We start from the raw sequence: 15,343 nt of genomic DNA, 5'->3' as shown, positions 1-15,343 counted from the left end.
AAATTACTGTGGCTGTTGCATTTGTTATTTAAAATTTAAACATCCCCTTCGCTCCGTGACACCACGCATAAATGTGCTGACATGCCGATGACATGCTTCAAAATCTTTGCACCATTTTGTGGAAGTGGCCCTTAATGGTCCTCACGTTACTTTGTCATCTGTGGAGGTGAAGTTACTGACCCTCTAACTCGGTAGTACGTTTAAAGGTCCTGCCTCTACCTCTGGCCCCTGACACAACTGTCACCCTGCACATCTTTTAAAAAGGGGAAACCGACCCTAATGGCCGGTAAGATCGCACGTTAAGGAAACGGCCGGCGGGTCGGATGCTCGCGGTGAAGTCACAGCCATCCCACCAACCAATAAAAAAAGAAAACTCTAATTGCGCCGGGGGTCCTCGCTCACTGCCGCACCAAATTTATTTGGATGTGCCCTTTAACTTACAATTTCACATAATCAGCCTGCAATTCTCAAACTTGACATCATAACAACGCGGCCGTGCAATATCTAATTTCCTTTCCGGCCCTCCTTACTTTGCTCTCTTTATTTTGCCCCCCTCTGCCTTTGTCTCGTCCTGTACTGCTCTGGTTATTGTGAGGCTGTAGTTAGCCCTCTCCTTGTGACTCATCCATTAAGTTAATTGTGATTAGTTGAGTGGATTGTAAGCAGTAGCTCTGATTAATTGCTATCATTTCTCAGAGCGTGACTTCCTGCCACACTTCGGTGAAACTGTAAAAACTCCACAACTCCTTCTTCTTCTTCTTCTTCTTCTTCTTCTTCTTCTTCTTCTTCTTCTTCTTCTTCTTCTTCTTCTTCTTCAAAAAAAAAACTGGCGGATTTATAAGCCCAAGTGTCCGGACAATGAAATAATTGGGTTTGGAGAGCGTCATAAACATACAACGACATCAGCCCAGCTGTGTCTTTTTATTCTTTTTGATTGAAAGAATGTGTTATTTTGGATAAGGTTTCAGAACCGTTTTTTGGCGGGGGGTTGCGTCGGGGCTGAGCATGTGGCGGCGCGTATAGCTGATATACTGGTGAGGTTTGGCCTCCGGTGATTAAGTGTTTGAATGCAGACTGACTAATAGGAGAACTCTGGACAAAACGTTGGAGGGAGTTAGAAAGCACTGGTGTTACACAACTCCGTGTCCCCCAGCCAAGAGAAAAAAAAAGATCCAGGAGGATGGAGAGAGGCCTGGAACATGAGCTGCAAAAACGTCTACAGTGTCGTTGTAATCCAGGTGTCATTTTCTCGGTACTGGTGTAGTGATGTGTCTTTTTTTTACAGTTTGTCATCGTCATTGTATGAATTAGCAGCTGAAGAACTTGTTGCTTTTTGCCGCAGCATCGCCCCGAAGAATTCTGAAAAACTCAGATCCTCACACACACACACACACACAGGAAATGCGTTGCGTGGCAAAAGTCGACTTGGAACACCCACAGGAGTGTGCACCACCGCTGACCATCGGGGTGATGTGAGAACATCAGGGGCCTGCTGTGGCCCGTCTCTGTTCCCCTCATCTATGGATGTTCTGGAAGTCCAGATGTAGATAGCAGACTTCGGAGACACTGTTTTCGCGTGCGCTTTACACACCACTCGACGGTTCGCTCTGTGCCACTCGGTCGGTGACCCCCCCCCCCACCCAACCCCCCACCCACCTCGCGGTCAGAGCTGTTCATTCACTTCTCCCACTCAGTTCATCTGAAGTTTGTCCTCCTACTAGCACGCCATCTTTTTACTTTCTCCCCAAGTCTCTCTCGGCTCTCCCGAGTAATTTCTTTCATCTGGTTTTACTTTCAGTCAAATATCGCTGGTCATTCTTCTGAATGTTTTTAGTGTAACACATTTCATTTGAGGTGGTGTAAAGACATTATTGCTTTTAAGTGGTTACGACTTCATTCTAAGGCATTTCACCGTCCTTCAAGTAAAGATTTACCCCTTCTCCCGTCTCTGCAGCGTCTATGTGGACACCTGTCATTCGGGAGTCTCTCCACATTCCTCCGCGTTTGTATGAAGTTGTCGTCGACGGTGCAGAGTCGACTCGCTCACTCCTTCCATCCCCAGGTTGTTAGGCGTCATTAGCAGCCAGCTCTACCGCCAGGAATGTGACGGGATCGATTTTGGGTTCTATGGCCCTTCTCTCCGCTCGCCGGCCTTTCCGCGCACGGGATTGGCTTTCCCATCCTGACCGGGTGTCACCGGGGTTGCGACTGAATGGAAAGAGTGGACTGCAGTGTCCGTGTCATCCTGTTGGCAACGCCAGCCTGCATGGCGTCCCGCCTGGCACCGGATAACACCGATCAATACGGCTGTGCCACCACGGGGGCATCTGGACTTCAGATTATACGCCCACGAATGGCATCAGTGCAGTTTCTGCACACACACACACACACAAATGTAGATGACATGTCGGACATTATTATTGTTAAAGCTCCAACCGCGTGATTGATGCCCGGTGGATTTCCTTTACTTAATAAAGGGAGTCGATAATTGCGACGAGACAGGAAAGCCACGCGATCGATTTTGTGACGAAGTAGTTTTTTCCATGAACAGCAGTCGCAGGAATGAGCCACTGGCAACTGGACATGCCATGCTTTTCCCATCTGCGGCCGGCGGGCCTCCTCTGACACAATTGGGACGGTCGGATCGCGGTCGCTCTGATCCCCTTCTGGAAGCCCTCACAAACACATTCATGCGGATGTTCTAAATGCCGCCAGCATTATTAGGAATTTAAAACTGCGCCGGTGTGAATGTATACAAACGCAGGTTTACACCGTGAATAGAGTTCATGACAAATCCCCGGAGAGGCGCTCTTGATTGAGCCAGTTATCAAAGAGAGAGACCAGATAGATGTGTTTTTTCTTGTCCCAAAAGTAACTTTTTCTACTGTCTGTTTACATCAGAACGTGGAAAGCGAGGGGAAAGTAATGACACTCGCTGGGAATTAATGGAGCAGCAAATGAGATTAGAGCCGACAGCACACATGGTAGTGTTTTACGGATCGACCCGTGTGCTTTAAAAGCAATACGTCTTTCACTTGATGGATGAGGCCGCGGCGTCCTGGGAGCGTTGCGAAGGAAGATGGAGCACCGACGCTCTAAAACATGAGGACAAGTGGAGAGCACTGCTGGTGTGTGTGTGTGTGTGTGTGTGTGTGTGAATGTGCGCTAGGTTCAACTCTCTACCATATTCCCTGCTATAAAGTTTGTATTGTTGTTTTTGTACTGTGAGCTTAGTTTTTTTTTGGTGTGTATTTGCGGATGTGTGCACATATAAGTAACATTAATACAGGTCATATTGTATTATTTATTTATTATATGTTGTAGTTGTAGTAATGGTGTTTCCACAGACGGATGGCATCCTGTGAAGGATAGGCAGACGTATAAACATTTTATTACGTAGTTTTGTTTAACTTTTGCATGAAAAAATATTTTTTTACACGAGACCCTAAGTGTTGGTAATATAAATCCTTAAAGGCTAGACACTTGTTCACTGTACAGTAATCCGTTAAAAATGAACAGGCTTGCTTCAAATGTCACATTTGTAAATGCCAAAGTGACACGTTTTATAAAATGTCCGCATTATTCTTTGACCTTTTTATTCATTCAGGGGAGTTTTCTTACAGCTACACATTTTGGCCACAGAGCCGCCTCTCCAACCTTTAGACTAGAGACCAACTGCCAGCTACAGAGCCAGTTTCAAAACCTCGAGCAGGGTGTAGAGAGACGATCTGGTCTTCACCTCTGAGAGCCAAGACATACGTGATGAAAGGATGTAGTTATGTCTTCTGATGGGTCTCAGTCACTGAATGCAAGTGAAATGCCCACTACAGAAAAAAGAGATAAAAAGTAACGAGGTAAATGTAATTATCTAAAATTTAAGTTTATGTAGATCTAAAAAAAACAACTCTGAAAATTTGTTCAGAAACTGTTAGGAATATTTTTTTTCTTTGCCAATCCGGCAAATACAATCCATTCACAAAACCAAGGTATTTCATCACATTGATGCAAAAAAATAAAAACCTAAACTTTTGCACAATTCCGACATGGAAAAGCCCCCGTGTTTGTTCCTATGCGTGTGCTTGTACAACACTCCCACCACCACCACCCTCGCAGCCTGTTGAGTCGTGAATGTGAAAACCCGCGCAGCATCCAAAAGCCACATCTGAGGCATTCCCAGATCCTAATCTCACGGCCCCTCTCAAATAAAACCTCGTCCTCCCGTCGTGTGCAATCATACACATCCCGGGCGCTCCGGCTCTTTTCCGCCCGCCGCTCCCGAGAGCCGGCGGAGTCCCTCGAGGCTGAATGCGGCCATTGTTGCCCTGCCGTGGGGCCGGGTTCCTCCTCGACGGCCCCTGCTTCCCGGCCCACTTTGGAAATGAGAAGTGACATGTGAAAGTGCTGTTTTCTTTACGACGGGATAACGACGAGGAAAACACTAAACAATCCCAGAGCGGAGATCGACCGCTCTTTGTGACACAACTGTCTCTTTGTATGCGCTCATGCAGAGCTCTCAGACAACACACACACACACACAGAGTACATAATGACTAACTCGCTGGCACTGTCCAGCTTGTAGCAGAGAGACGGCGATTCCACTCAGTCTACATGGTGATTCATGCGGACAGTACGGAAAGAAATACACACGTCGGCGAGATAGCCATGCAGATTCACACACCCAAAATTCACCCCCGGCACCTGTCTGAAGTGCTGACGGTGGGCTGCTAAGTGTGTTTTCATAGCAGCTGGGTAATGACATGTGCTAACATTAAGGCTTAAAGAGGCAGAGGAGGAAAAGGAAAGAGGGCCAGGAGGAAGATGAATGAAGGTAACTCTCTGCATCACGTTACCTGGCAGCTCCTCCTGGAACCTCTCCTCCACCGTAATTATCATAATAATGACCCGCAATTTTCCTTTTTCTCAGTATACTTGTTAATTACTGGTAGGTCAGGACCGGGGTTAAGGCAACATAAAGGGAAACCGGAGTCTGGTTTAGTGCGAGTGGGAGAGGGAGTGAAGAGAAGGAAGGGCAGAGTCGCTTTTATTAGTCTCAATCACAAGTGATTTAATAAAGCAGGTTGGAAAGTCGTGCCCGGGGGGGGGGGGGGGGGGGGTCACCCAGAAGGGACCGGCCAGCGGCGGCAGCCTCGTTGCATCAGCTCGGAAAAATAATTTGACGTTAAAACCTCTGACACCTTTCACCGCTTTTCGGCTTGCCCTCCTTTTTCTTTTTCTCCCTCTTTGCAACAATAATATAGATTTTCTTCTGCTAATTCTTTACAGCGTCGTATTAATCTTTATATGTGACCGTGAGGCTCAAAGGAGTTTCTCACCGTGACCGAATGCGCCAATATCGCATGATTTAACTCCTTCTGAGCAGCGCTGTGGCGTTTGAGGAAGTATGTAAGAACTCGTAAAAGATGCTGGACTCGGTGCGTGGAGCGGTCATGTGTTGGTGTGGGGGGGGGGCTCTGTGCCATCTGAGTGAGGTAAGATGAAATGACACACTCCAACACCAGATATGATTGGAGGTAATTGTGTTTTAATGTCCAGGAGGCCCATTCCCAGTTTTGTATTTGTTTTTTTCCACGGGTCGACATCTGGTGCGAAGAACGCCAGCATGTGTTTCCACTACACTTGTATTTATACCTCTAAACACAGCAGTCAACACGGCAGTCGGCAGGAGTTTATTGTCGCTGTTACACTTTTGCCGTTAAGTGACATCATGTCAAAACACGTCGGCCTCTCCGCTCGGGGGCACTCGCGTTTGTTTGCCCTTGTCGCTCTCAATTTGGAGGGAGAAATAATGTTTCGTCAAATGCCACGCCGTTCGGTTCGGTTCACGGGGGGACGATGACTCGAGCTTCCCGTAACGAGCCGAGGGGCCGTGTTTTAAAATGGACCGTGGAGTGTCTTCAGTTGTGGTAAAGAGGTCCTCAGATACTTCTTTTCCACCGGCGACCCGCACCAGACAGGCCACACATAGCCTGCCCTGGACCCCGAGATGCGAGATGGGCCCGGCCAAGTCGACTAGCCAGCCCTCTCGTCATTCGTACAACCAGAGTACAAGCCAGCCGGCTTCCATCATGTCATCCAGCCATCCATCCAGTCCATCAGCCAGAGGGCACTCCGATTGCCCCGTGACGACTTAGCTCGCCAGAAACTCACTGTGGCTAATCCCAGCCGAGCTAGCGTGATGAGACATCCAGCTTGTCTTACCCCTCTTATCTGCTTAAGTTTCATGGCACTACCGTGCGCCGACAGTTCCCTGGACAACGTTGCCTTCACTCCATTCCCTGTAATAAACACAGTCTCAGACATGAGGGGATCCAAATTTCAGTCCCGGTTTTCTCTCTTTTATAAAAAGTGTTGTCTGCACTGTATGAGGTGTGAGACATTTGTCATCATGTACTTAATGCGGCAGCCATGTCAGCATGTGTGCTCCGGTGCATGCGCCCGGGAGAGGCGATGGCTTGATACGATCGAGCGTCGCTCCAGTTCTCCTCGCCGCACGGCGGAGACTAACCCGTTGCGTTTTGGCCGGCCCAACAATAACAATCGGAGGCATTTATGTGTTAGAATCGGGGGAACGGGGCTGGGAGCAGCCGGCTGCATATGGAGCTGATCACGGTAAGAGTGGAGGCTGCGGATCGCCTTACTGATGACTAATTGACCGCAGCTAGGAGGCCCTCCCCAGACCACGATGACCCCCGCTCTCGTCTCTATGTTTGACTTTGTGTTTCTGGCCTTGGACTTCCCTTCTGGAGAGACTTGCCTGTTTTGAGTCTGATCCTACGCCCATCTAATGTGCAAACGGCAGCAATGGCTGACAAAATGGAGAGAATCAGCCCCTGTCGACAACATTGCCTCTATTGCGCGCCGTGCTATCTTTTTCCGCGCATTTGAGCCACTCGATGGTTAAGTGGCGCCTCGTCTCTAATTGCTAACGTAGCGTAGTCCATTCATCAGGCTCAGCGACTGTCCAGCATCAATCATCGTCTTTTGAGGGTTTTCTCCTGCGCCGGTTTGGCCAGACTTCAGGTGGAAGCTCTCGTAAGAACGCACGCACAGACACGCTCGCGTGCACACGAAAACACACCTAAACACGCTGTCACTCATGCGTGCATGTGCTTTGACAGACTCAGACGTTCCCCCCCCCCCCCTTTCGGACTTCCTGCACTGTTTCCAGTGCGTGAGGGAAAAGTCTGAAATGGCTTCCATGTGCCAGCAGGCGTTGAGGTGCTTGGTGCAAACCCAGCCATCAGTTCGTGCTAATGCTCAGCTGCTACGTCAGGAAGCCCATCTTGGTGCTTGAGGGTCTTTACCTTGTTTCTTCCTTGTGTGTGCCCCCCTCCCACACACACGCACACACACACCATGCGGATTATTTAGGTTCTAGCCTGACTGTTTATGTATTTCTTTAACAGAGCAGGGACTCCTCATTAGTGGCCATGCTTGGCTGGATGCTGATGATAGCACCCATAGGGTATCAACGCACAGGGGGAGGTGATGCTGAGTTCAGGTTGTTGGATTTGCGCCCTCCTGCTGCCCCTCAGTGCTTCTAAGGCATTCGTCGTGAGGGCATTCGTCAGGCCTCCAGGAGAGGCTGGTGTTCCCCTGGAGGATTGAGAGAACGTAGGCCGACTGTAGATTGGAATGAGGTGGAGGGTTAAGTGTGGCGCTCCCGACATAATCAAGGATCAGGAAGAATGGGGTACTGCAGAACTTTGGAATGGCAAAAGACAAAAACGTGAATATTTGAGGTGATGATTACAATCATTTGTGGTCGATTTGAACCTCAACTGCCTGCTGCCATCTTATACTTAATACAACGCTTCTGGGAAGACGAATCTAAATGTCTCTGTGAGCATATGCAACGATATATGGAATAGGAGGGTAAAGGACTTGTTGAGGTGAAATTCTCCCTCCATTACTAATATTCTTGTGTTTTCTTGCTCTGTCTCTCTCTCATTCGGTATTTCGGTATCTTGCTCCCTCATCATATCATTTTCTTCTCATTCATTCACTCTTCCTCTCAACTCCGACCCCCACTGTCTGCCTCCTTCCCTTCCCTCCCAGTCAACTTGTCAAGTCCTGGCTCTCCTCTGGTCTTCCACTTATCCTCCGGTCTGGCTCGCTCGTGTTGCCACTGGAGCGCTTTGGCTTCTCTCAGCTCTTCTTATCAGACGGAGCTCATTTGGCTACCGTACCGGGGGCTGAGTTCAGGCTGAGGCTGGCCAGATGAAGAGGGAGGCTCCTCCTCCCTTCATAACTCCCTCGCTGCTGACTTGGCCTGCCCGTGAATTCCCATCACGTTGAAGGGTAGTGGGTCAGATGAGAATCGCATCGAAAACAACGTCTGCTCCAAATAGCTCCTTGCGGAGAATCAGTGAGGTGTGAAAGGAAAATGAGAATGGGCAAATTTGTCCACTGACGCCCAAAGTTAGTTTCTTTTCTGCTGTGAAAACACATACAACGTGATGGTTTCAATGGCGACGAAATGGTCTCCTTGCTTTCCCCAAGAGATCTGGGTTCGCGACCCCATCCGTTCATGTTTGCACGCCAAATGTGCTGCTCTATAATCACCACTGCCACTAGCAGTAAAAGTCTTAAAAGTGGTGTTTCTAAATGGCATCGGGGTTTCAGCGTGTGATTCAAGCCATATGTGTCAAAACACGACTTACATCTACCCACCATGTGTGAGCAGATTCCATAGATAGGCAGAGTTTATGCAGACAGCCTGTTGTCCTGACACACTCTGAGTCCAAGGTTCTCTCTCGCTCGCTCGCACGCGCGCGCTGTGTAGTTAGCCTTTAGACTGCCACCAGGGACCCCAGGGGACACAATAAAAACATCCATCACACCACTGGCCATCGGCCAGCTCCAAAGAAGGAGAGTCAGAAAGCAAAAGCGGAGAGAGAAAGTTAATGACCACATGTCTGAATACTCCTGCGAGAGTTCCTGCAGACTCCCCATCTCACCCTTTCCGTCTCTTTCCCTGCAGCGCTCTATTCTTTCAGCCACACACCAAAGGCCTCTGTCTGTCTGGGGGTCATTGCATCACATACAGCTGCTTTAAGTCACACTGAGAGGTTGTATGTGACCCTGACCTCGGGGTCTGACAGTGCCTTCCCCTCGCACTGACCCGCTCCACCGATTTCTCTCCGACTGCAACCTCTCGGGTTTCTTTAATTAGCCCCATTATTCTATTAGGTCCGCAGCTCCCCGCTGTCTTATCCCGGTGTCCTTCCCAATCTCCACACCCGAAGAAGTCCTTGAGGAAACCATTATCTAGAAGGAAAACCATTAGGTGTGAACAGGTCGTGAAAACAACCAAGATGACGTGCTAATGGCATCGAGCGAAGTGGCACAAACCAGAAGCTCCTTTGGTCTTTGAGGGTTTTTGTTATTTTGTATATCTCCTCCTGTGCTTCCCATTGTTGGTAGTATCCAGAACTACTTCGGGCCTGTCGCAGGAAGGCAAACATGAAAATGACACAAACCGAGCGGCATGACACATGGCGCGCTTGTTGTTGCACTCCAGCGGTCCACCTGGGCAGCAATGGATTAGGACAGCTGAAATAAAGCACGGCCGATTTTCTTTCTTTTGTTTTTGCAACAGTAATAAAAACAATCTTCCGTGATGATGGGAATAGCAGCTAGAGAAGGGTGGAAGAATGAGTCGCAGCCCCGGCAAACCGTGCGTCGGCTAGACGCCTCGTCTGTCTGGTTCTGGTCGTCGGGGGCCCGAGCGAGGATGACGCCGGGTTCGCAGTTCGCGATCCTGTTCCATCCAGCCAGGCTGGTGCCTCAATGGTGTCCGTGCGAGGGGCCGTGACAGGTTGGCACCCATTAAGCCTATTATTTTATTGTGAAGGGAAGAGGCTGTTTGGGTTTACTGGAAAATGCATCACCGCTGTCATTTCAAATGAGGAAGTCGAAACCCCATCCTCTACTCCGTGTGTCTTTCTGGCTGAGCACCAAGCCCATAAAGCAGGACGGGGAATGCTTGAGCAACTGTGTGTGTGTGTGTGTGTGTGTTTTGAGTCCGCAGCCTCGCATCTGCTCTGCCCTCAACCCTCTCTGTCCAGGCCATTGATGCTTTCTGCCGTTACCAGCGACAGAGTGATTCATCCGTGACAAACCCCTTCCATCATTCAATGAGATCGTTGGATCATTTTATCTGGCATGCTTCTTCTATGTATGCAAAATATAGATATTTTATCTTTTCTGCCCTGTACCGATATTCCATTGGTTTACGCATTAAAATGATCTCTCACCGTGTTGTGTCCCGCCCCAAAAACCAGTTTCACAAGCATTTATGTCACAGCAGGGAAGTGGAAATGCAAAGTCATTGTGTTTGGCCGTACTTGGCATATGTACCCTCTTTGTTTTTACTACAGATATTATGTGTGAGGTGCAAAGATCCACATTATTTTTAATCAATTGGGAAGTGTGTCAACTGAAGAAACTGCTTTCACCTACACAAACACACCTGGAAAGAGTGCATCCCTGTAAATAAGACACCATAGATTGGTCACTTAAAAGAGGAAATCCATTTTTTCTCTCTAGAAAAGTAAGCATAAAGCAGCCATTTTGGTAACAATGAGCATCTTGTATGTACTTGACATCCTTGAATTTCAGCCAGATACCTCATTTTGGGCTCTGATCATGTGACATTTGAACAATGCAGCTCTCAGCAGAGTGGAAAACCGATGCAGTTCATCCAAGTTTCATGTTATTCTCTGTGATGGCTTTGCAGGGAGCGACGATCAGGCGTGACGATCACACGGGGGCCATCGTCGTGGCCCGCATCATGAGAGGAGGAGCAGCCGACAGAAGCGGTCAGTTCTATGCATTTTTGTCTCAACATTTGTACGTGGATCTGCATATTTACATCACAAACGGGATTACACCCAGCGTGTAACAAAGCAGGCACGTGATCGGGAGTTATCCTCACGCCAGCTCCGTCCCGCAACTTGTCCTTTTCCTCTTTGTAAATATGCCCGTTAATGACGAGAACACTGCGGCGCTCTGCTTGCTGTCCACATGTTTTCTGTTTCGTTTTCTGTTCATTGTGTCCAGTCTGTTATTCCGCTCTGCCACAGCGACGCCAAAGGCAAATTTCCACATGTGCGGACAATAAAGCTTTGATTCTTTCCCAATCTCAAATGCCACCGCGAAGATAAACAGTAATCTGGTGTACTGTACACATCCCCCGGGCTCTTTGTGAGCGCCGGACTTCTACACAGTAGCTCACTTATATTAGGACATTAGAATAAATGATTGTGGATGCTTGTGTGTGACAGGGCTGATTCACGTCGGGGATGAGCTGAAGGAGGTCAATGGAATCCCTGTGGACGACAAGAAACCAGAGGAGATCATTCGTATTCTGGTAAGCAATCCTACGTTTGTGTGTGTGTGACTGCATTCGGCCCCGTGTGTGTGTGTGCTGTCCAAGAGTTTCTCCATGTTTTTCAGCTCCAGTCCCTTGGCGAAAATAACATTCCTTGTTTGTGATTGCAAACATACCTCCTTCTAACTCACCCAGGACCACATGCCTCCCGTCGTAGCGCTGAAAAACCAAAGCCTTTCTCTACAAGCCTTTAGACCACATGCATCGAGCCACACGGTTCCCTCTGGATGAGATTGATGCTTGGTAGTTTCCTCCGAGCGGGCTCCGCCGCAGGCCTCGAATACGCTCCGCCGTGGGCCTCAACCACGGCAGGGGAGGGGGGGAGGGCAACTGGAGAGGAAAGAGAGTCTCTTAAACTCTGGAGGCGTTCGCAGACACAAAGGCCTCCGGAGCTGATGAAAGCTTTCAACACTCCCCCCCCACACACACACATTCACACACTCACTATATTCCGGCCAAGCAGTCATCCAATCCTAATAAGTCTTCCATTGTTGAAAAATATAAACAGTGCTTTGACATATCTGATTATTAGGTGCTGGACAGATGACTGGTGTTTCCACCCCCCCCCCCCCCCCATTTGTACCTAAGCCGGTGTATCTATCTTGTCTCTCCCAATTACTCAGGCCCAGTCGCAAGGAGCCATTACCTTCAAAGTGATCCCCGGCGTCAAGGAGGAGGAGCCGACCAAGGAGCCAAAGGTAGGTCTCCTCCTGGCGCAATCATTATGTTGATTGGGTTACACTTGTCTACTTTAAAGAACAGGGAGAGCTTCTCTGCTCCATCATGATGCTTTATTTTCGGTGGATGCAGAACATTGTTTTTAAGCCGCAGTGAGGAAATGATTTCTGAACAAGGAAAGACGATGTTAATGTTATTGATAGACCAGGTCAGGCTATTGGAATGCGTCAATGCACCCTATTTTTTTTTTAGCTTAACCCATTGGTGCACGCAACTGAAATTTTCTATTTTCAATTTTGAAATGATCTTTGGGCAAAAATATGTAGTTTTCAAAATCGGTAGAAGTGTTTTTTTCTTACCATCTAGATATGGTAATTGGGTTAAACACGTCCCTTTCAGCCATCCAAAACTTACAGAACCGTATTTACTAACTCTTGTTTTAAACTATACATCGGACAAGTAACCACTTCAATCACCAAACTCAACTTTTTTGTTTTTTTTTACCAAATGACTTGGAAAACAGAGACTAGAAACGAGTGTCCCACCTTCTCTTCACTGACCCTAGACATAGGTTCAGAGCCAGACCCGTTTGGACTGCTAGAGGTAATACTGACCATTGCCCAATGTACAGTATTACCTCTGTAGTATTTTACAATGATAAAATGGCCTCACAGCTGTACCACTGATCGACGCAATAAACTGCAGTCGTCGAAGACTCCGTGTGACTCAGAGAGCGGTCGCTGCCGCCCGGCAGCTTCAGTGTTGTTTTCTAAACCCTAGTTTAGATTATCTTGCTGGACAAAACGTGCAAGTATCATCGTTTGTTTGCCGCAGAACTTGCAATAATCCAAAAATAAAATGGATAACTCCCATTGGCTGTTTGTAGATGGAACCAAGCTGACGCTAACTTCCACAAAAAACACGTCATCCTTGCAGCACTCTGTTGTCCTCATTCATGTGGACTGCCGCACCAGCAGACAGTAGCTTGTAATTCATTCTGAGGGTGGTTTAACTCTCACCTCTTTAACCATCATTCTCACCCACTGGGGGGGCTGATGCACCATTTCTCTCACACTCATCTATCAGTAGCGGACAGAGGCTGGATCCACGTGTGTGTGTGTTTTTTTTTTTTTAAGCTCCGGGGTCGAAGGCAGGTTTCTCATAATTCACAACGCAGCCCTCCCTGCATGTGTCACAGAGGCGTACAGGTCGGGGTGGGCCACTTGCATCCTTTGTCATCGTGTTATGGTTGAAAACTGTCTGAAAAATATGTCCGCCGGTGCCCAAAACTCAGCCGGTCCTCCATGACAATAGCTTGCGCTCTAACATCAGGTAGCGTGGAGGCATCAAAATGCAGCTATGTGGCTTATACAGGCCAAATAAACCCAGCCAAGGGAGAAGTGTGTAGATGTACGAGTGTGTTCCGCCGGTTGGTTTAGCAGCCAAATCGGCCGTTATGACCCAAACAAAACAGCTCTGTGTGAAACATAACTTTACTACATGGCACAAAGCGCTCTTTAAATCAATAGGACATCGAAAAATGTCATCTCACACGTACTCGCACGCCTTCTCTCGTTTTCTCCTTCCACATGCACTGAGGTGTCTCAGGAGCGATAACTCATCGTGACAGAACTCAATTTAGACAAGGAGACGCCGCGAGGTGCTGTAGGTCGCAGCTAGCCGCCCACAACCGGGGGGGGGGGGGGTGTTGGAGATTTTTCCACCGTAGTGTCCAACCTCCTTTGTGTTGATGAGATGTGTCCACCCCCGCTGCCACAGCAAATGAGACCAACTCCCTTAAAGAAAGAAAACAACTTATTTTCCCCCTGTTCCCTTAATGTGGAAAGAGTACTGATATTAGATTGTGTCAGCGGGTGGAACAAAGCCATTCAAACTGGAGCCTCTGACTCAGGAGAGGTTGAGTCTCGCCACACTTGGAAGATGGTGACGGGGCTTAGTCCGGCCTGCGTGTTGACGGAACCACACAGAGGGACCAACTTGGCCCGAGGTTGCAGGTTTCAACTTCTGATTGCAATGACCTTTCTGGAATAATCGCCCCGAGCGCTGGTGAAGCACCTTCAGTGTTTGCCGCGGTGGCTTCCCCCCTTAGCGCTCACCCTCCACGCAGTGGAAGGGAAAAGGTCGTTTACAGTGAAGCCTCGCTTTTTCCTGTTGTGCCCTCAATCCAGCTCTTTGTTTCCTGCTCTATGTCCAGGTGTTCATGAAGGCGCTCTTTGACTACGGCCCTAAAGAGGACAAAGCCATCCCATGCAAGGAGGCCGGACTGGCCTTCAAGAGGGGCTCCGTCATTCAGATCATGAGCCAGGACGATGCGACCTGGTGGCAGGCCAAACACGAGGGGGAGGCCAATCCCCGCGCCGGCCTAATCCCATCCAAGCAGTTCCAGGAGAGGTAAGAGACGACCCCAGCTACCGTTGCCTCTTCTTTGCTTTGCTGTCACAACTTTCACCCTCTTTTCTCTTTCTCTCGCTCCACGCTGCCAAAGAAACGGTCTGGATTTCCGCACAATGCCTGGCCCCCGAAATGAGTAATGACAGCGAATGATAGCGCTGGTACGGATCCACATTAGATGGCAAGCGGATGGGAAAAATGGCACATCAGTGTGCGAGCTCGGACGGCCGCAGTTGATGTGCGACGCACTAGCTCGGGAGGCCTGGGGCAATTTTCTGGCAACGTCGGCGAGCATCAGAGGAAAGTAGGGGGGGGTGAAAAAGAACGAGAGAGAGAGAGAGGAGAGCAAAATAAGAGAGAGAACATACGCAAACATTTCACCCCACAGTTTTGTCAACAGTGCGTTTATCCTGCCTCTCTTCAATCCTTCTTTCCTTTCACCAGCTGACCGCGTGAAGCTGGTGGATATCGAAGCGCAGCAGGAAGTGTTTATTGTCCCCCAGGCGGTCATGAAAACTGGTTTTATTTTTTTTTCTCTTTCTTCACCATCCTCTCTCTTTTCTTTCAGGAGATTTGCACTGCGGCGACCTGTTGCGACCCTCCCGCTGCAGAGGACCTCTAGCCTTCGATCATGTAAGCATGCACTCTCCGTGATAGGCCCAGCACAGGACAACAGGCTGCGACAGGTGGGCGGGTTTAGGAGGGTTAGATGCACAAACAAGCGGTGGAAGCTAGGGGTGTCACTCAGGACTCATCCCCCCATTCCGAGGCCGCCGCCAAAGCCGGCCGGCGCCATTGCGCTGCTTCACGCCTGTCATCAGAGGAAGTGTTGTGTCT

The 15,343-nt window shown here is 48.9% G+C and overlaps 1 protein-coding gene across 1 annotated transcript in view; it reads left to right on the top strand.

The window, feature by feature from the left end:
• Positions 1-15,343, top strand: part of LOC306794297 (MAGUK p55 subfamily member 7-like) — a gene marked incomplete at both ends in the record, with an annotated part of 130,173 nt that overhangs the window by 46,981 nt on the left and 67,849 nt on the right. The window contains 5 exons of the mRNA XM_079292334.1: positions 10,763-10,844; positions 11,310-11,395; positions 12,040-12,114; positions 14,310-14,506; positions 15,075-15,139. Coding sequence (XP_079148460.1) covers positions 10,763-10,844; positions 11,310-11,395; positions 12,040-12,114; positions 14,310-14,506; positions 15,075-15,139 — 505 coding nt within the window. The remainder of the gene's footprint in view (positions 1-10,762; positions 10,845-11,309; positions 11,396-12,039; positions 12,115-14,309; positions 14,507-15,074; positions 15,140-15,343) is intronic.

This window comes from Melanostigma gelatinosum (genome assembly GCF_949748355.1).
Source record: "Melanostigma gelatinosum genome assembly, chromosome: 20".
NCBI classification, from domain to species: Eukaryota; Metazoa; Chordata; class Actinopteri; order Perciformes; family Zoarcidae; genus Melanostigma; species Melanostigma gelatinosum.
Note: the sequence above shows the minus strand (reverse complement) of the source record. Positions and strands in the feature narration are given on the sequence as shown.